We start from the raw sequence: 20,994 nt of genomic DNA on the forward strand, positions 1-20,994 counted from the left end.
CGCCTCATCCCCGTAGCTCCCCCCCACCCTATCCCCTACTCCGTCCATCCCCCATATCCCCACCCCCTGATCCCCCCACACCCCCCGCTCCCCTCCCCCACCTTATCCCCCGCTCCCTCCCCTCACCCCCCATTGCCACACTCCCTTATCCCCTCAACCCCTCCCCCTACCTATCCCTTCCCTCATCCCCCCTACTCCCCTCCCTCATCCCCTGTAACCCCACCCCCTTTATCCCCCCCTCAGCCCGTGCTGCAGGGATTAACGATCCATCGATTCAGGTTTAATTAACATGACATCGATTCTCACGCTCACGTTTAAACTCGTGCGGTATAATGCTAAACTTCACTTTCGTCAACAGCACTGTGGCCTTACGAAGTGTAATGGATGTGTCGGGTAATGACCCTTCACAGCACAGACGCCAGAGGTAGAATCAAGAGGTAGTGTCTCTGATCTCTGTGCTGTGAAGGGCCATCGCCCGAAACGTCGCCTATTTGTGCACCACCACTGCCAACGGAGAATGGACTATCCCCTGCTGGATGACCGAATCAATGTAAAAACATCACATGAATAACACCGTGACGCTAAAAGGAAAAATATGTTAGGCACGTTTTGGGAAATGGCCCTTCTTCGTAGTTGTCAATCTACTGCTGGATGAGGGCCTCCCTGCACTGTGCAGGTCATGAAAGATTATTGACCATACTGCAGTCTGATCAGAGTCGAAAGGTAGGAGAGCATAGATTGTGAAGCAAGATACAGTACAACACTGGATTTTCCTGCTCAAAACATAGCCCTGCCACAAGACTGCAAACTGCAAGGTGATCGCCTATCCAAGTACAATCCAGGCTCAACCCTGTTTAGCCATAAGCAACCAATATACATGCCAAACAAATGGTAATGGACCTATATGCACCGCTAAATAGTAAATTTGTTCAATGATTCATTAGGATTCCACAAATCCATCACGGATTCCTATGGGGTGAGATATGTCGATTAGACTGGTGGCTTTGGTGGCACCCACTTGTGATCAGATGGCAGCATACTGATTGGAATGAATCTATCTGTGCGGCGCTTCGAGTGTCAATCATCCTCGTATGATTGGGTTATATTTGGGAACCCATAAACCAAACACCAATATATGGAATTGTCCAACAATTCAAGAGCCTCCCGCAAAGGAGTCTTAAGAGACTCAGTGAGGCCTTCCCATAATAACTAAAATACGTAGCAACCATAGCGTACTCAATGCACTGAGAAAATTGTACTTTACTTCACACGGACATGTACACACACCGAGGATTCACATTACCGGCAAGGACCCCAGTGTACACACGGAAAGGAAATGTAAATGAATGCGATCCCATTCACAGCATAAATTCATGTTTGTTTTCACCATTTACAAAAGCAGTGCAGTAAATCACAGGCGAGACACCGTGTACAAAGTCTACGTTACCCCAACCACCACAAACCCCACCCGGGACAACAGGGGTCATATCTCGGCTCATGCCACCTACACAGACCAGCCCGTGGCCCACACAGGAAAAACGTGGCTTGGGATCTACAGGCAGGACCGACAACATATGGAAAGATCTCAAGTTCAAACCTTGGGGAGGGGCGGTTTACTCAACTCATCTTTCCTTGGGATTTGATCAAATGAATAACACTTTGTGGGAAGGGCAACAGTTCCATGACAAACTGGCCCTCTCCCTTGATCAATTCGGAATTTCCGCTACCAACCCAAGGCCACCAACCTCCAGAGAGGAAGCGCTGATGCACTCAATTAGTGGAGTGGAGCCATCACTTTCACAAGACTGCAGGGGACATGAATGGCCCTTGTTCTGTCGTCAGGTAATTATCCACATTAAAAAAAAAACATTTGTATTGCTTAAATTGTGCAGCTGTGTAATATCACCGTTGTCATTGGCATTGTCTAGGAGACGAGATATAGATTCAATTACATGGCCTATATTAAACACACTTACCAATCCTACCGACGTAAGCAGTGGGCTTCCGGTGTCCAAACCCATTATTTACTGCATACCGATTTTCAAAGCTAAACATATCACAAAATATCATATTCAGAGAAACAAAAATCTTGATCCAAGTTTTGTCGCGAAAAATCAACATGCAGTGAAAGTGCAAAAACAATTGGCAGCCTACCACTAACATCGGGAGGGTTTGCAAGTGTGCACTCACATCCCGAGGCCTACAAGCTGTGCTTCCAATGCAGCTTCTCTTGTGTCAGCTGCAGGAGGAGCTCAAAGTGCTGCCGGATAATAGCGGCGATGTCAGGGTCACGGGCCGGAAGGGCACCGCTGGTCCCAGCATCGGGCTGCGACTGAGCCAGAATGTCCTGCTCCAAGGTCCCCTGCGTTCGGGGAGCGAACCCAGTTGCGCCGAGGTCGGCGGCCACCTGACGCAGGCCCTCGCGGAGCAGTGTGGACAAGCGGCGGCGCTCCTCCGTCACGTTTCCCAGCAACAGCGTCTGCGGGGAGTTTTTTTTTTTTTCCCACGTTTTGTTTGACCGGCACACAAGCTAAATTGTACGAGAATAACAGCAGCGCTCGGCTAGGTTTGACATGAATAGCATGTCGACAGGAAATATAGGTCATCAGCCCACTCATACAATACATCAACATTAGGCGTTCATGTTTTAATTGGCTGTGCTGTGCAAGCGCCACGCACACACACACACATCTTTTCATGCCAGCATGTAATAGGCACAATTTATGAAGCGTTGAAAATTACCGCGTCGCACGCGTGTAAATAATGCAGCGAGCAGGAAACGCCACGCGCGCACGTGCACACACACGCACTTGCTGGTACAGGCACACACACTTGCTGGTACAGGCACACACACGCACTTGCTGGTACAGGCGCACAGCAGCGTGCGTCTTGGAAGCCAGCTCCTCAGTTAGCCGCCTGCACTCGTCAAGATAGACGAGGTTCTCAGGTCCCAGAGGCTTGAAACCGCCATACGGCTTTCTGCAAGCAGCCACCATCGGTGTGCTTGACGCTGATTAGGGGACAGGTCAAATTAAAGTTATTTATGAAGAAACCTGGCATTTTTCAGAGGTGGTCCAGTGGTTCAGATTTCAGTGCTGAACTAGCACAACTCAGATTGAGTTTGCATCCAGGCCGTTGCCACAGCTCAAGTCTGTTGAGCAGTCTCAGTCTGGCCATTAATTACCGTACAAAAAACCCATCACATTCAATTCCTGTGAGCACTTAATTTGGCTAAATTCCAGCTATAAGAATTCATCATTACAGTTGCGACTGATACGTGACAAACATTACTGTGGCAGCGCGAGTGGGAAAGTACTGCCCCCCTGCCGTGTGGAACACAGGATGCTTGAGGGGATTACATGGGGCTGTTTTCGAACATGAAGGGTCGCACTGCTCTGCGAGATTTATGAGTTGGTACTTAGCCTCACGACATAACACCGATATCAAAATAAAAACATGAAAATTAAGGGGGTAAAAAAATCTACTGCATGGGAGAGGCATAGGGTTGAAGAACCCTGTCAGCAAGTGCCTTGTTTACCTTTATGGACGTCATACTGGCCTCCTGCACCATCATTCCAGAAGCCTTCGTGTGCAGCTGCGTGGTTCGCCTGCCCCTCAGCTTTTTGGCCACCCTCCCCGTCTCTCGTGAGATATTCTGTACCGGCCAGGCTCCTCTCAAGGACAGCAGCCGCATGCCCTCTGTCGATGCTGTAGGTCTTGTCCGTCACCTTGGCTTGCGAGCTGGCAGTGGGCACCATGTAGGATTGCCGTTTGTGCACCCGTTCCTCTGCACTGCTGGCCAGGGTCAGCTCGGACTGGCTTCTGGCAATAAGGTCACTGTCCCTCCTGCCTTTAGCTCCAGACGCAAAGCTCTTCCGCTGATGGGACTCACCTGCCAAAGATATACAATGATACCACCTCGCCACCAGTCTGTATTTTTTTTATATACACGGTGTTACAACAGATTTAAGTGTAAACCATTGGAACTGCCGTTTTGATTGTGAAAATGACTCACAATTACAAGGAAATACAATGAGTAATTTAAACAGCCATAACTGACGAAGACCACATGCAGAAGGGGCGACGCGGGCCGCTATGCCCCATTACAGGCCCTGCTGGCATAATTACAATCAAGATCCACAACCCCACCTCTCGCACGGAGATCATTCAAGGAAGCCGACTTCATGTGATCGCGAGACATTTCCGCTTGCAGGCCACCACACGACCGCCGGACCTGCACTCGCACGGAGGCAACCGCACCACCGTGTGCGGCATAGCTTACAACCCCAGCGCATGCTCGAGGCAGTTCACAAGCAGTAGCTCGAACAACAGCAGCAGCGGTGGTGGCAATGTCGGGGTGGTACAGACGTACGAGAGCCACACTCAGGTTGCACGGTGGGAGTGCCGCGGCGACTCTCCGGGTGGACACCCGAGTGGTCCCCGTCGTCTCCAGCGTCCTCACATGGACAAGGACATCAGAATTAAACGAGTTCTAACAAAAAAGGCCTATGACCAAATGACCTGGTAGATGCCCATTCCAAAATCATGGTCGCAAAGCCTGGATAGTCCTTGGATGGGTGCCCACGAGGCAAGACATATGTTGTATGCTGCAGGGCTACATTGTAGGTAGAAGCAAAATCCGTTGTTGCACTGTACCTCCATGCTCCCCCACATCAATATTCCCGACATTCAAACCCACACCGACCAACCTGGCACTGCAAGGTCAAATATCACCCACGACCCGCATAGCGCGGCGAGGCTCTCATCCAGCAGTGGGTTGACAAGGGTGCTGCGCATGCTCACTCACAGGTCAACACCTCCTCGCAGCTAGTCACACTTCAGGTGACTTGAGGATTGAATAGAACTTAAATGTCCCTAATAAAAATAAATCATTCATGCAAATTGCATCTCACAATCGGTGAGGAACCATAGACAAGTTTAAAGGCTGCCAGGCAGTGAGCCGGCTCCAACAATTGCTCTGTAGTTCTCTATATATTAAGATGTTTTCAGCCAATTATGGAGTGCTTATACATGTGGGAAGAAACCGGAGCACCTTCTAGAAAACCCACGCATGCGAGAGTGCAACACTCTATCCCACTCAGAAGGGGCAGATAATATTAGTCCGCACACTTTGCTGTACTGTATTTCTTCTGACAAGCCAGGGTATGGGCACCTCAATGGCCACGGGAAGGGAGTTTGGCAACATTTGTAAATTGTCAATTCCACCAACCCTCGCCTCTTAAGTACTAAATTACAGGCCACAAAATGACATTTCAACTGATCCCAAGACCCAGCGGTGCCGTCTATGTCCGAGTGGATGGGTCACTCACCAGGCGACGGACGTATCGGCGTGGCTGGGCAGGCTTGCACCACTCTCACCAAGCCCCGTGGAGCCTACACCAAAGACAAAGATCCCCTGTTCAGATTTAGCAGACTTTTAGGGCACGTGCTGTTCCAAGCAGCAATGGGCCTCGACTGCAGACAATTGCATGCACGCCCCGTCTCACGAAAACGTTTCCAAGCAGGGCCCCTCCCCGTGAAGATGCCGCAGGGTTCCTCACCACCCCCCCCCCCCCCCCCTGCGTTGCTGTGCACGGCGGAACGCAGAGGGGGTTTAAACTCGGCGGTCGTGTGCCTTCAGGGGATACCACAGTGGAGACGCAAATCGTTTGCACACATTCCTTGCCTGCATTCGGCAGATCACATCATCCAGCTAAAGAAATGTCCTCTCGGTTTTTCCATTCCAGGAGGTTCTCCAGCGTCAACCGGAGGAATTCTGGTTGATAACGTGAGCTGGCATCTTATTTATGTTGGAAGATATATCGTTCACATTCCACCGTCAGTTCAGCCGATTGGAATGCACGGGGGGATCTGAGAGCGCAGTGTGCAGCATCAGCAGCAGGCTCCTCTGCGCAGGGGAGCAGTGAGGGTGGAGGTGAGGGGTGGGAGTGCAGTAGGGATGGAGGTGAATGGTGAGGGAGCGGCGAGGGGTGAAAGAGTGGCGAGGGCTGTGGGCATGGCGAGGGTCGAGGTCAAGGTGCAGTGAGGGGTGTGGGCAAGGCGAGGGTCGAGGTGATGGTTCGGCGAGGGGTGAAGGTGCGGTAAGGGGAAGGGGCGCGGTGAGGAGTAGGAGTTCGGTGAGGGGTGGAGGCACAGCGAGGAGCATGGTAGAGGAGCACGCGGTGAAACAGACCGTGGCGAGCCGGTCCTAGGCCGGCAGGCCCCATGCAGAAGGGGGTGTCCTCCGGAGAGCTGAATGGCCCCGAGACGGTGTCGGAGCCGCGCTTCCTCCGGCTGCAAGCGATGCTGCAACAGACGGGGTTCTGTTACAGACGGAAATGCGCGTGGCAAAACCTCGCCATTGTCTAACGACCGACGCAGTGAATCGATTCTGCCTCGCTATAGAAGCAAAATTGCAGGAGCTCCTCACCACGGCAGCATTTCCACTAGCGGTCATTGTTCATGAACTTCACCACTCGATACCTCCGCCAGCGTCAAGAACCCGCTGCACCAGATTGATCGTTTCCTCCGATCCATACCGCTTCTCAACCACCGTAATCCGTAGGTCACAATATTTGTCTGGCTGCTCAACCGTAGAGTTCCTGTCACCTTGCTTAATCCAAAATCAGAGTTTGGTTCTTATTTTCCGAAACCATTACACGGGTACTTCGTTAGAAGAGAGTCACCAAATATCGATTCTCAAGTTCACGATGCACGCATCAAATCCCGTAAGGGTATTTTTTTTATTTGCATATGAGATAGGTTCACACAATTGCTGCAGTCACTTGAGCGTTCTATGTCCACCAGAAAGGATAACAACAAAAGAGGATTCTGAAATAAAATTGGTTTGTAGAATTGTTGGTAGCAAAGTCGGTGTGCGATTCATTGCACTACCTTCATTTAATGATTGGCCACTTTTATTCTATACCTATGCTCATCACATTATTGAACATAAACACTGTCAAGGATTTGTATTGATAAAAAGATAGATAAGCAGATAAGTCTCATTTACAGACAACTCCCTACGCAAAAAAAAGAAAGTTAATTATTTCTTTCACAACCCATTGATTAATTTCTCAACTTTTCAGTGCGCGTGAAATCGTACCCAGCAGGCAAGGCGTGTGGAACCGGGCCGGACGTCTGCTCCTCCTGCACACCGGGTGATCTCTGACCCAGCCGCATCACCAGCTCAGGGCCCAGGCGCCAGACGAACACACAGCTGCGGCGCACAACCAACATTTTTTTAAAATCGAATCGGCAACTGCCAATGTCGCTGGTGGTGCCACTGCAAAACCGGCGGAGCTCCTTACACACCTGTCTCCAGCAGCTGTCATCAGGCGCTGGCAATCGCTGCTGAACTTCATGCTGGTCACCACCTCTGCAGCACACGCCAGCAGTAACCACGCGCACACCCGGCGAGTCGCTCTCGACGCTTGCGAAACCAAGAAGCCATTATTGGAGTAGCGATTATTGATAAACATGCTGCGGTCTGGCAGGGTGCCAGGGATATGTTTACCATGGTGGTGGTGGTGGAGTGCTTCCTCCGTGTGACAACCCGCATGTGGAGGCATGCAACGTTCAAGTTGTACCAGATTTCCATCATCAAAAAACGCACTGGGTCACAGTCTAGGATGCCCTTCCAACTCCACCACAGTGAGTAAACATAAGCATTTATTTAACATGAACACAACACATTTCCCAAGGTGGCCGGGTGTCTCGGAGGTCAGAGCGCTGAGCCGGCACCGCTGACGTCAAATCCAGGTAGAGGTCTGCAATTAATCTGGCTTCTCACACACACAAAACCTCAGTAAATGTAATTATGCAAATGAATTGCCTACATTTCAGCTGAGGAAGCAGTGTGGGTGGGCAAAGTGCTACCCTCTACTGTGTGAACCAGAGGTAAGTTGAAGAGCTCTCAGAAGTAGTTCTGTGGTAATTCCCTTTCCCTAAGCCAATCACAAACATGAAGACATGAAGGGTTGCGCTGCTCTGCGAGAGATTAAAATAAATGTTTGTATCGCGGCAGTGGTGAGCTGGGGGGGGTAAAAAATATTATGCAGGTGTTCAATAAATGACTGCCCAATCATTGGTGCAGGGCATATGTGATCGAGGCAGCGAGTGGTTTTGCTGCACGGTGGGGATGAACACCCCCATTTCACCCCCCCCCCCCCATCCCGTCTCGCTGGCCAGGACGCCGCTCACCAGAGTGGCCGTGGAAGGTGGCCAAGCAGGCGCCGCTAGCGAGATCCACAATGGACGTCGATTTGTCAGAGCAGCTGCTCGCTGCCAGTGTGCCCGACGGGGCCACGTGTACCTGTGCACACAAACAGAGACCCCCCATGTAGCACTAACAGACTGTTGGGGCAAGTGCTGTTAAGCGAGGTCCTATGAGAGCCGGCATGGCACAGGAGGGAGTGGGCGACCAGCATCACGCCCGGCCAGCTTTGTCTCTCCACATTAGCGATGTTTACACACCGCAACAGGTACTGGAGGCCTAGGACAGATTCAGATAATCGTCACTGGTGTTGGCCGTCACCAGGAATCGAATTTGGTATGCTCCGTTGGTAGCGCAGCGCGCTAACCGTTGCACTACCGCTCCCCACACATGCACCACCCATACCCGCACATGGCAACAGCCATTCTATTCAAGCTACAGCTAGACCTTCTAAAACTACAGGCGCCCCGTTTTCAAAAGTGGCCCGCCCCCCCCTTATCAAACTAGTCTCCCCATTCTCATAAATGACACGGCAACCAGTGTCATAGCATGGGGGAGGGGGGGGTAGGTGGGATGGGTGCCCCTCCTGAAGGTGGCTCTGCCCCACGTGTTGCTAAACAGTTGGAAACGAAGCAAGCATTGGGCGCTCGTGGTGCAAAATGTTGGTGGGGCGGTGTTGGCGCCACAACAGCGGGGGGAGGTGGCGCAACGGGGGTGGTACCTTGACTCGGGCGCCAACACCTCTAGGAGCTAATCTTGACGGCAACAGCCAACCGGACCTTGCACTGCAGCTGCCACCCCCGCACAATGGCGACCCCTCCTCCCCGACCCCACAATCTCAGGACCGCAATCTGGACTTTAGAAAGCAATCCCCCTGATTAAAACGGGTGGAGTGACCCACAAGACCCCGTGCGTGCCACCCGTCCGCCTGCGGGGCGATGGCGACTGCGGGCGTAGGAAGCGTAGCATCACGGCCGGGCGACGCCGGCGGCCGAGCACCTTGAGCACCGTCCCCTCGTCCGCGCTGGAGCCCTTCACGCAGTGACGCTGCCGGCCGTCGACGGGGCTGAATACCCTGCAGCGCACGGACATGCAGGGCTTTAACCTCACCACGCTGATACCACCACCCCCCGCCCCCCTCCCCCCGCCGCCCACTCGACCGCAACGAGACGAGCCCTGCCCCCCCCCCCCCCTACTAAACCCGACACGCAAGAGCAACAAATGAAACGACCACAAAGTCGGGCCGAGTGCAATGAAACACCGATCGGTAGAAATCCTCCTCAAGCGCACAATACGAGCACATCCGGGGTGACATTTCAGCCAGTTCAGTCGGCGTTGGCGATCTGGAAAAATATTTCTGCACCTGGCACACCACATCATCCATCGTACCTCTCGCTATGGCCGTGGCTACTACTCGTCATGCACCAATTAGCCACCTGACTAATTGACGCACGACCCTATCAGGTTCTCGTTCATGAGTCGACGCTCACGGGGAACCGGACGAGCGATCGTCATCGAGCGCTGGGGGACAGGAGCCCGGCCGGTGGCGTAGCTCTCAAGCGTGTGCAGGCAGTGCAACTGCACCAGGTCTCCACGGGCTGGGGTGGGGTGGAGTGGGCCCCGCCGTCACGTGTCCCCACCGCAGCGTGCGGTCCAGGCAGCCCAGCACGGCGACATGCCCCATCGAGTCCACGTCCATGTCAGCCGGAGTCTCCTTCACCACCACGTGGCGCGTCACCGCACACCGCAGGCCGTCCTCGCACTGCCGGCGCCGCACAAAAATCCCACACACGCGCCACGCCGCGCACCTTGTACATCAATCACAAAGATCCCCCCCCCCCCCCCGTAGAACATTTAGCAGATTGTGGGGGCAAGTGCTGTTCTGGCGAGTACCAATTAAGGCCAGCACAGCACACGTGGGTGGCCAGCACCATGCCCGGCCACATTTTTCTCTCCCCAGTGCTGATGTTTACCCACCAGATGCGTTGCAGGTTGGCGGGTTCAGAGCGCAGTGCGCATCCCCACCAAAATACATCGCACTGCCCCACAAATACATTTAACCAACACGCACAGATGTACTTTGCGTGTAAAGAAGCCCAGCCTTATCCAGACCACCGGCTCAAAATAACTGAATGTGTAGCCAATTTGTCGTTTCGATCACCAACTCACGGAGTTGAGGCCATCCCAAAAAAACAGCAGCGAAACAAAGATCATTATAGACCGGTTTCATCTTCATTAGGAGTTCTCTTCAGTACAGCAGTCGACGTCCGCTGCCGCTCTACGTCCAACACCACGCACCGTGCCCATCCTCGCCCTGCCAACTCCGTGCACCGCGCACACCGCTCAGCCGCGCGCACACCTCCGTGCTTCGCGCGCCACGCACCGCCCGGCGGCACCGATTCGCGAGCGCGGCTCACCGTGTGCACCGATCGGAAGTAGAGTGACCGGTCCGGGCCGCAGCTCAGCAAGCGCAGTGAGTCACCGCTCCCTGTGACCACACGCACCATGCCAGGCGACCGGCCACGGCCACCATTACCGCGACCGCCACCGCCACCGCCAACCACATGGCCACCATCGAATTGCCAACGATTCTGGCGATGCCGATAACGCCGATGCTAACGGTGCTGCCGAATGCCAATAATGATGAAGATGTTCATATGCCAGTAATACCAATGCCGATGATGACACCTCGAAAAGTCAACCCCGGGCAGGCTAAACCCCATCCACCAGGAGGTGAAACACCGGGGCTCGGACACTGGCCTCCCCGCGAGGTGGAGGCGCTCCCCCTCGTGGCCGAACCTGCGAATCGCGCGGCCGTCACGGGCGAGGAATGCTCCTCCAGCACTGCCACGGCGCGCGGACTCCCGGCGCCTCCTCCTCCGCACCGCTCCGCCAGTCGGAACACGCGCACCACACGGTCTCTCCCGGCGGACACCAGCAAGCCCTCTCCTGCACAGACCCCCCCCACAGCCACCCGCGATAGACGCGACTGCCTTCATGTTCCGTAGTTTGTGAACAGTGCTTTATAACTACAAAGGATGCCTGTCGATGGGAGGCGACGATAGTGACGATAATGGTGATTATAACAGTGGATGTTATTGTCATGATTGATGGGTGTGATGATTATGGGGATTATGACCACTGGCGATGATCTAGGCAACGTTCATGATGATCATGATGATCGTGCTCCTCCTCACCTCCTTTGCACCGGGTGTAGTCGAGACACAGAACCTCGGCCGTGTGAGCTCCGGGAATCAGCGTCTCCTCCCAGCTCTTCAGGTCCACGATGCTGAGCGGCAAACTCCATCACCACCGCGAGCACGTCGCCGCTCACCACTCGCCCACCGCAACACCGCTCGCCGCCGTACATGCACACCTCAAGCACCGCGCCACTCGCCGTGACCGGACACAAGCACCGCGGACCCACGGCACAGCACGCACGGCACGCACGCACGCAGGCAAGCCGACAAACTCCGCCGCACACCGCACGCACCTGATGTTGCCGGCGTGGTCGCCCAGGGCCAGGCTGTGTTCCCCCGGCAGCAAGCGCATGCAGCGCACGCCGCCTCCTGCCGCGTCACTCCACCGCTTGGGGCCCTGGGGCGCCCCCCCCACCGACCGAGCGCCCGCGCGGCCTCGGCCCTGGGAGGTCCCACGCTGATCCGGACGGAGGCCGTCGGAGCAGAACACCCAGAGCAGCTCCTGTCGCGGAGCGACGGCCACAGTCGCCCAACAGCCACCATTGGCCCAACCAACACGAACCAAACTTTGTCGCCCGACCACACCATCAATCCGCAGCGCCGTCACCCAACATCACCGTCGCCCCGACAGCCGCCGCCACCACCGTCACACCCAAAAGGCCCATCACGAGCACAGCTCCCTGAGGATTACCGGGTAGCTGGAAGGTCCGGGGCCCCACATGCGCACGGTGCTATCGGATGAGCAGGTGAGGAACGAGCTCTGGGGTGGGGAGACAGGGCCCACGAGATCCCACAGCTCCGGGTTCACCTGGGTCCCCACCACAGGTGCCATAAGGAACGAGTGTAAATACACTGTGGGGTGAAAACAATAAAATCTCAAAACAAGTTTCAAAAACGTGTGCGTTGAGGATGGTTGTCCCTGTAGGGTGCCACAGGTGACTTCTGGGAGCTTGGCTACACATTTCCAGGAAATTCCTCCAGGGCTCATTCACCAATGAGCTCCAGAGCATCCATAGGTGGGCGGGGGGGGGGGGTCCGAGGGGGGATGGGGGGAGGGGTCCTTCATCAAATGAGCCCCACGAACAGGAGGAACGCATTCACGACACGAGCCCCGAGCATCTGCAACAGTGCGCCAACGATCGTTATAGCTGCGGGCGTAGCGACGCTGATCCCCGCGGACGTCACCTCGACGCCTCGCACTCCGCCGGCGTGGTAGTGAGCGGCGTGCAGGGGCCGTGCAGGCTGCCCCGGCGACGCATCGGCCCACACGTACACGCTGCGGTCCCCGTACAGGCAGCCCAGCCAGGTGCGCCTGGCGTCCCGGCACACGGCTACGGCGCACGGCGCCGGCTCGTCCTGCTGCTGCTCCCCACTTTGCCTGCACACACATGCATGTACACACGCACGGAAGAGACACGCATGCACAGACAGAAAATACCAAGCGAGGATCCTGCCTATAGCCTTTATCTGCATCTTGCAGCAAGCGATGTTGGCGAGTACTCTAAATGCGGCATAGCGCTCAAAGGGGTAGTGTGTGTCAGAATCGGTAAGCCACCTTTGTCTCCCCAGCACAGATGTGTATACAATTGCACCAAGTACTTATTTGCAGGTCGAGACACACTAAGGAAGACGCATGACTGGCTCAGAATCGAACTCTAGTCAGCGGGTTTGTAGCGCAATCTGCAAACCACCGCTCCCCACAACATGCAGAGCGACACGCACGCTCCATATTCAAGACCACCCTCATGGAGATTTGGAGATCTCAAGTTGACTCGCAGCCAGAGGAACACTCTGTCCACGCGTTGCTTTCCTATTATCACCACAAAATGAATCACTCTGCCAGACTTCCGTGGGACCTCAGCCAACGAGTACACCTTCCCCCTGGGATTCTGAGACGGCAAGACGCGTGGTACCACGGCAAGCGGCGTTTACCACGGCCTTTTCAGGCCATCCAGGTGGCTCGGACGAGGTAGGGTGCATACGGGCCGCAGGCTGCGGGCACACAGCCCCACCACCAGCCCATTGGCGCCACCACAGAACACCAGCTCTTCGTCCACGCACAAGCACTTGGCCACGGACACCTGAGCATGCCGCAGAGCAACAAACAACAAAGGTCATCCGACGGAGCAGTGCGGAGTGCGTACAGCCCCGCCGACGACTCCCGACTGGCAGCAGCGCAGGGGAAAAATGTTGGCAATATCAGAAGAAGAAACTTTTGAGCTCCTTGGTGCATCGTAAGGCGATGTCTGGGTGTGACTCTTAAGAAAGACGAAGAAGAAGAAAAGCCAATCACTGCCTTCGAATGAGAAAGCCTTCTGGAGAATTTGTAAAACGCCTTGTAAAGGAGCAAGCGACCAGCAAGGAAGTTCTGGAAAGAATAGACACGGACAAAGGGTGAAGTCCAGTGCAAGAAACCGCAATATCTGGGAAAGTTGACTGGTGTGAACGGGAACATTCAAAGGTGCATTGTTGAGTGAAGACCACGGATCAGACCAGATGTCCCACACTGGACGGGACAGAAGCTGTCTCCACTGAAAGACGCAGCGACACAAGGGAAGGGAAGAGAGCACACTGCAAGACGACACTCTTCGTCCACGCACAAGACGACACTGGTAGAGGCAATGGTCAGTCCGCAACACAACCCAAAAGGCCAAACAAAAGGACTAAGGAGGAGAGGTAAGTCCCCGGACCTGCAGGTCGACGCAGTGGCACAAAATCCTCTGCTCGTCAAAGACGCACAGGCAGCCAGAGAGAGTGAGGCAGTAGGTGAGGTTCTGGCAGGCCGGCCCCTGCCCACAGGCCACCGCACAAAACACAGCCTCCCGCTGCAGGCCCAGCAGCGCCGCACGGCCCGGCAGGGGTGCCCCGTTGATGGCCGCCTGATCCCCTTTGGGGGGCCACCTCCCTCACGAACAACAAGAACGCAGGGTGGGGGTGGGGGATCGCACTAAATGAACGCGGAATAATCCTCCAATCCATTGCACACGTTGTCAGAGGTCACAAGGTCAGCAGGGGGCAGTGCAGGAAAATCCAATGTTATCCTGTACTACGCTTCAACGTCTGCGTGGGTTGCCTTCGCCAAGTGGCACATAACAGCGTGGTGAAGTCTGCTCAAACAAGCCCCATCATGATCCAGAGCATGGGGAGGCCCTCATCCAACAGTGCATTGACCAAAGTGCTTTATGGTAGGGTGCCACTAAAAATTTTTTTAGTTTTTTTTCAAGGTCTTGTTCATTTGCCTGTTCAACTGAAGCATTGCGAGCTTAAGGACGAACCACCAATATTGACCTTCTCAGGGCCGATTTCTAAGACATGGTGATGCACTGCTCTCTGAGAGTTCCAACAGGTCAACTCGTCTCCTAGCACGTCACCGATAGCACGATTGCAATCAGATGTGGAACAACACAAAAAAAATATTTTATTCATAAAAAAACACTCCTTGGCTGCGTGTTTGTAAGTGTCACCCACACACGGCCTCAACGAATACATTAAATAAAAAAACACTCTCATACAAGCTATATAAAAGCACATGCTAACATTGCACTGCTATTACGCAGGGCCGAATAGGACTTTCATATACGCTTGGCGAGCCACATGTTTAACACACACAATGCTACAATGAATTAGCGCAGCCAAGATCCTTGCAAAGATGGATACAATAATCATGTTTGTGGCCCGTTTTCAAGTTGTCGGCTTCACGTCGCCGTGGGCCGTATAAAATGAAGCAGTGTGCCACACATGGTGCATAAACCTTAGGTTCTGATCCCCTCTTCCAAGTGTGAACAGTCGGGACTGTGGGCCTGGAGAGTTAATGGTGGGTGAGGGGGGGGTAAGTACCAGAACCTGACGTGGCGCACGCCGGCCGTGACGAGGCGGGAGCCGCACGAGGAGAACGCCAGGGCCAGCACGTGACTCGACACCTTGTTGGTGGCCACCAGGTGGCCGCTCTTCACAGATACAGGACATGCACGCAAGACAGATGCCCCGTGTAGCCTTAAGGACTGTTGGGTGACGAATAAATAACGATTTTATTATTTAATAATAGGATCATCTTCAACACAACCATGATAGATTGTGTACAGTTTGGCATCATTTTGGTGGCTTGTAGATAAAGGAAAATTAAATTACCATTTAGGTCAACAAACCACCCCCCAAGTCTTCTGGAAAATATGGAGAAGCAAGATTTGTGGGGAACGCCGGGCATGGAGGCACATGCCTGGTATCCAAGCGCTTTGGAGGCAAGGGTCCGTGGATGATGTTGAGGTTTGTGGAACTTCTGAATTCAAGGATGCTATATGGCCAGAAGATGACGGAACTACAAATGGATCCTTGAATCCTTCTGTGCAGAACTTGGAGCGTCATTCCATCTATGTGAATTTCCACCAGGTACTACAAGTATCCTCCCACACGCAAGAGTTATTCATGAAAAAGGCGAAACATCTCAAAGCAGGACCCTCTTGAAAAAAAGTCCAATTCAAAAGACTTGCCCAGTTATTCGTTAAAAATGATGTTTGGACCGCCGGAGAGGTAATTATTTTTCCGCTCATCAGAGGGCTTCCCGCCTCACCTTCCAGTCCCATAGGTTCACGGCCTGGTCGTGGCGCCGGCCCACGGAGACAAGCAGGCGGCCGTCGGGCGAGAAGGCGGTGCAAGCCACACCGTGCTGGTGGCCGACTCCCAGCACCGCGGCACTGCTCCACTCGCCCTGCAGCAGCAGCCTCCACACGCAGATGCAGGGGGCCGCACCGGCCTGCACGCACAGCCGAGGGCAGGTCAAGTCCGCCGCTCACGGCATCGGCAGGCAACCTTGGAGCTGCGCCGCTGCAGCTTAGGCTCGATCGCCGCATCAGGCCTTGTTTGGTTGGGACCGTGACTGGGTCCAGCAATAGTGCGTTCTCTGATCGTTGCGCAAGGTTTCTGATTCGATTCCGACTGGCCGCCCTTGTTATTACTGCGGGGGTATTAACCATAAAATATTATCCACCGTTTGTTTTAAAGTGGACGTTAAAGATCCTCAGACGCAATTGTAAATAATCAGGCCATTGGATGCTGAAGTCATGGTCCAAATTTGCCAAAATTCTAAAAATGACCTGCAAATTACTAAATGTAGATTATGCATACCCATACTGTATCGCGCCCAACTGTGAAACTAAGGCAGACGGTGTTAAACGCAGCGCCTTGCGATACATTAATTGTGCAATTACCAAATGTATTAAATTGTGACATTAATTATTATGACTGCGTAGGTACCGTAATCTCCAAATGCTGACACTTTTCCCTCAGTATTTGAATACAAAAGTTTGGTGTGAATCTTATAATCCGGTAGCTGTGTGTATGACCATATTTTGTACAACTTTATTGACACTGGCCACAAGTTTGGGGTGTCCGGGACATACAGGAATGCACACCACCTCGTTCCAGACCAAAAATATGATAAATTGTGACCATGACGATTATACTGCATTGATACCTAACAAGGATGACACCAGTATGCCTTTGTCTCGTTGTCATTCGGCCACTGCTTCATAAAAAAACGTGTCATCTAAAAGAACGCTTGGTGCACTATACACGCAGTATGCGGAGGTCAGGTGACATGCAAGGCACGATAAGGCTGGGTGTGCCTATGGTGACTCATGAGAGGTATCCACTTCGAGAGCGTCACACTGATCAGTCACCGAGCCAGGGCCACAGACAAAGGGTAGCGAGGGCAGGTGGGGACAGTTTTCCCTGAGTCTCAGATGCTCATCTGGGCATTTTCCCACGGGGGCTTCTAAAAACCTTTCGGCGGTCCTCCACCCGAGCTCACCTCTCCCGTGGCCAGGTGTGCACCGTCCGGAGAGAATGCCAAGGCAGTGATGGGCTTCCTGAGGGCCCAAAGGGGATGGGGCGCAGCAGTGATGCTCTTAACACAGCTTGGCTACCACAGCCACCCCAGAGCAACAAGGCAAGCTGCCCTCTCAACCTCATCCTCTGAAAATAGGTGCATGCAGAGGATGCTAATAATTTCATGGAATAATTGGGTAAGCAACTTGGACGGTCATAACCATACATGGTTAGATTTTATCAATAGAAGGGGGTTGCTATGTGGAGGCCAGATTAGAGACAGGCATTAGAGTATCACTCGGACGTCAGTGACCAAGATGAAAACCTGAAGGCAGATGGTTAGATACTGCAAGAGTCGTTTTTGAAGGACGTGCATCATCTTTGCGATTACCGGACCAAACGGAAGGAAACAATGGCAGTGTTGTGGCATAAATTGTCACTGGTCATGATGACCTCTCGACCAGGAACCAAAAGAACAGCTGACAGCAGACGTCTGTAGGTCTGCAATGCCACTTGAGCGACATCAGCCAATCGGTACAAACCGGCAAACAGTCTACACCAGTGTTTCTCAACTGCAGTCCTCACGACCCTGCACGGTACAACCTTCCACGATCACCAACCATCACGCGACATTGTGTGCAGTGGCTTAATTTGCGTATGAGTAATTAAAGAAAATGGTAATTCACGAAAACGAAATCCAGTGGCGGGGGTCTCCCGCATGGACTGGAGTTGAGAAACACCGGTCGACGAAAACAGAGCCCTGCATCGAGTCGCGCGGGCCCCTCACGGCCGCTGGGCCCCTCACGGCCACAGTCAATCCTGGGGGCAAGAAGTAGGGTCACACCCTCCAAGTGGTCGGGGTGGTAGGTCGTCACACCTGGCCGGGTTGATGATGTGCCTCTGCTCGCCAGTGCTGGGGTCAAGCAGCACCACCACGCACCTGCAGGGAAGGCAAACGCGGGGCAGCAAGGAGAAGCAAGCAGGCTCCTTGCCACTGCCCTATTCTGGGATAGAGGCAAAGGCTGTCATTTTGTAGGGGTTGGGGTTAGGAGTCGGGCCATTAAAGCCTCTCTTCTGCACCGCGGTAGTTTGATGCGCTGTCTTCCCCGCTTCCTGTGCATTCACACAGCTGTTTGCTTTCTGTAAACCGCAGTCCATCGGCTGTGACGACTTCTTGTGTATGTATTAATTGTGGATGACTTTCCTCCACATAAAACGTTTATTGTTCTGTACCATGCCTAGCAGCTCTCTTATCTAAGCAGTGGTGCACAACCTCGTTTATTGACATAGTTACGAGTCCCGGTTAATCATTCCCATCATGCAAGGCTGTAGCTTTTTACTCGTGACACGGGGGTTCGGGCTCGGGTTAATGCTATAAGAGTGAGACTTGTGGAGAGCATTTATGGTGGGGCTAACACTCAAGTAATACGTTTTTCAAGTTTAATTTATTAGGTATAGCCCTGTGAGCCATGCGGCTCTTCAGTCGGGTGCAACCGGAACAAACAAAATATGAACAGAGAAACATCTTAAAGCGACGACGCGCAACAGACACATCCTGGATATACCAGAAAATCTTCCGGAAAAAAACACCGTATTACAACGCTGTGTGCAAAAATCCCAGTGTGATGCAAGACAAACAATAACAACCGTAAGACATATTCTTAGTTCTTTCGGTAAAGTCACGTTGAAGGGAAACAACAAAATAATAAAATATATATAAAACAATAACAATTCTCACGACGTTTCGACCATAACACAAACGGTCGTCTTCAGGTGTGTTGGTTTGCAAACGTCGTGAGAATTGTTATTGTTTTATATATATTTTATTATTTTGTTGTTTCCCTTCAACGTGACTTTACCGAAAGAACTAAGAATATGAATTACTGCAGTCACGAAAGCTTTAAATCAAAATTTAACCGTAAGACAATTTAGATTCAAGTTATCAGGCCAACTCCGCACTTCTGCAAGAAACATGGCATAACCATATGTTTTAGAAATCCCCAAAATAAAGCTCAGGCTAAGGGAGTGAGAATTGTGGTGGCGCAGTGCACTCCGCACCGAAGTCAATGACCAGAAGTTCAATTCCCAGTCGCCCTCAGCCTCAAAGTGTCAACGTTAGTTGCTGAACATTTGAAACCGAAGAAGTAACCAATTCAGATTCGATCATTTAACAATTGCTCAAAGCAGCGTGAAGAGGCATATTCTTGGAATTACACCGAGACAATCACATGCATTAAACATGATAACATGGAGACATCACTGCGACCGAAGCAAAAAAAAGTGGACTTGGGACAGGACACTTGGCTAGAAGCGATGCTGGCCGGTGACCGAGACTCACGACGGAGTGGCGACCACAAGGAGGGAACGCGCCAAAGATTGATGATAACGTTCGTCGCGAAGATGGAGTAGCGAAATCAACTCGTGTACAGGAGCCAAGTTCGATTTTTCCATAGTTTGGTTATGGCAATATGCTGTAGGAGCTAAATAGCAATGTCGAGGTCTGTCAGCCACGAGAGGGCTTCAGGAGAGCGTTTGTGTAGTGTTGCTGTTCCTCGTTCGTTGAAGGAGCACAGACTACGGTGGTTTACAATACAGACCATAATTTAGGTTGCATGGCCACAATCGCACCACTGTCTGGCCTTACATTTTTCATTTATATAGGAGACATGGCCAACGGCCTGGTGGACGAGCTTGGCGACTTGTTACATCGCAAGACCGTGAGAAATGGCAACGGCTTGAGGCCTTCATTCAGCAGTGGATAAATCACGGTTGCTGCTGCTGATGATGATAATAACAACACTGCATGGGGAGGGGAATATTTTGGGGCCGGGGGCCTCACCCAGCTGCGTAGGCCACGATCCCCGATGTGGGATCGCACCCGAAGGCTGCAGGGCCCGCGGTGACTCCCAGCACCACCTCCAGGGTCGCGGAGGCCCGCCTCGCCGTCTCGGCCATCAGGGACCCGCTCTACCCGGGGTCACACGAGGTCACACGAGGTCACACGCAGTCACTAGGGGACGGAGGCGGCCCTCACTGTCTGGGGGGGCAGTGGGGGAAAAACTAAACAAAAATCCGCTCCGCTCCCACCCACCACTGCCTTCTTATTTAGAGGCGGGCAATCCAGTTTCGTGCCAGTCACAAAATTAAGTAATTCGTGAATCAATGAATGAATCAATTGAGCGCGTCGTGCCTATTGTGATTTTGCGTTCAAGCTGCTCGACATGATCACACTCACCTGGATGTTTGATGAAAGATCTATGATTTAATTAAGGTAGCTCACTGTGGATCACGCGGCATTATGGATGCAACGATGAATCATTAATGTATCCATATCCATTCTACATATCCATTAGATTCGTTCACAGCGTACTTCCCGGATTATAAGACGCACCCCAGGCTCGGATATGTTGTATATGTCATAGTAGGGAATAGTGTACACTGGTTACACATTTCTCATTATGGATCTGAAACATGGATGTTGACAAATGTAATGTTGACGAATGTAATTCACCCAAAGCCGAAAATTGCACTCAGTATTGACAGGTGCACGCGTGGAATTCTGTACAATTTTGATTGCCACCAGAGGCCGCTAAATCCACGACAGTAATCCCAGAACCCAGATCAGATACTTTGTCTGGTCGGTACCACCTGAGGTCGCACAACTTTAGCGGTTCCAAGTAATTATTGTGGCCAAGAAAAGTTACTTGCGTGATTAATACTTCAAATGAGTGGTTTATCAAATTATTAACTTTTATG

The 20,994-nt window shown here is 52.7% G+C and overlaps 1 protein-coding gene across 4 annotated transcripts; it reads right to left on the bottom strand.

Moving 5' to 3' along the window:
- Positions 1-1,242: 1,242 nt before the first annotated feature.
- On the bottom strand, positions 1,243-20,448 carry LOC116948425 (WD repeat-containing protein 62-like). 4 transcript variants are annotated; one of them, XM_076071507.1, is made up of 25 exons: positions 20,078-20,431; positions 18,116-18,178; positions 17,222-17,279; positions 15,983-16,165; positions 15,253-15,362; positions 14,106-14,316; positions 13,348-13,496; positions 12,601-12,793; positions 12,107-12,175; positions 11,709-11,917; positions 11,413-11,504; positions 11,015-11,164; positions 10,633-10,703; positions 9,856-9,977; positions 9,215-9,290; positions 8,203-8,314; positions 7,315-7,378; positions 7,106-7,219; positions 6,194-6,306; positions 5,331-5,394; positions 4,373-4,457; positions 4,150-4,234; positions 3,539-3,892; positions 2,859-3,010; positions 1,243-2,479 (listed from the first exon to the last, which is right to left on the bottom strand). In XM_076071507.1, exons 1-25 carry the CDS (start codon positions 20,191-20,193, stop codon positions 2,201-2,203), a joined length of 3,294 nt encoding a protein of 1,097 aa, XP_075927622.1. In that variant the 5' UTR covers positions 20,194-20,431; the 3' UTR covers positions 1,243-2,200. The 4 variants fall into 4 exon arrangements, with proteins under 4 accessions (XP_075927622.1, XP_032820976.1, XP_032820977.1 ...); XM_032965085.2 differs by having other exon boundaries at positions 12,107-12,223; positions 20,078-20,430; XM_032965086.2 differs by lacking the exon at positions 2,859-3,010 and having other exon boundaries at positions 12,107-12,223; positions 20,078-20,434.
- Between the last annotated feature and the right edge of the window lie 546 nt (positions 20,449-20,994).

Source organism: Petromyzon marinus, chromosome 33 (genome assembly GCF_048934315.1).
Source record: "Petromyzon marinus isolate PM22_M1 ecotype Great Lakes invasive population chromosome 33, UKy_Petmar_22M1.pri1.0, whole genome shotgun sequence".
Taxonomy (NCBI): Eukaryota; Metazoa; Chordata; class Hyperoartia; order Petromyzontiformes; family Petromyzontidae; genus Petromyzon; species Petromyzon marinus.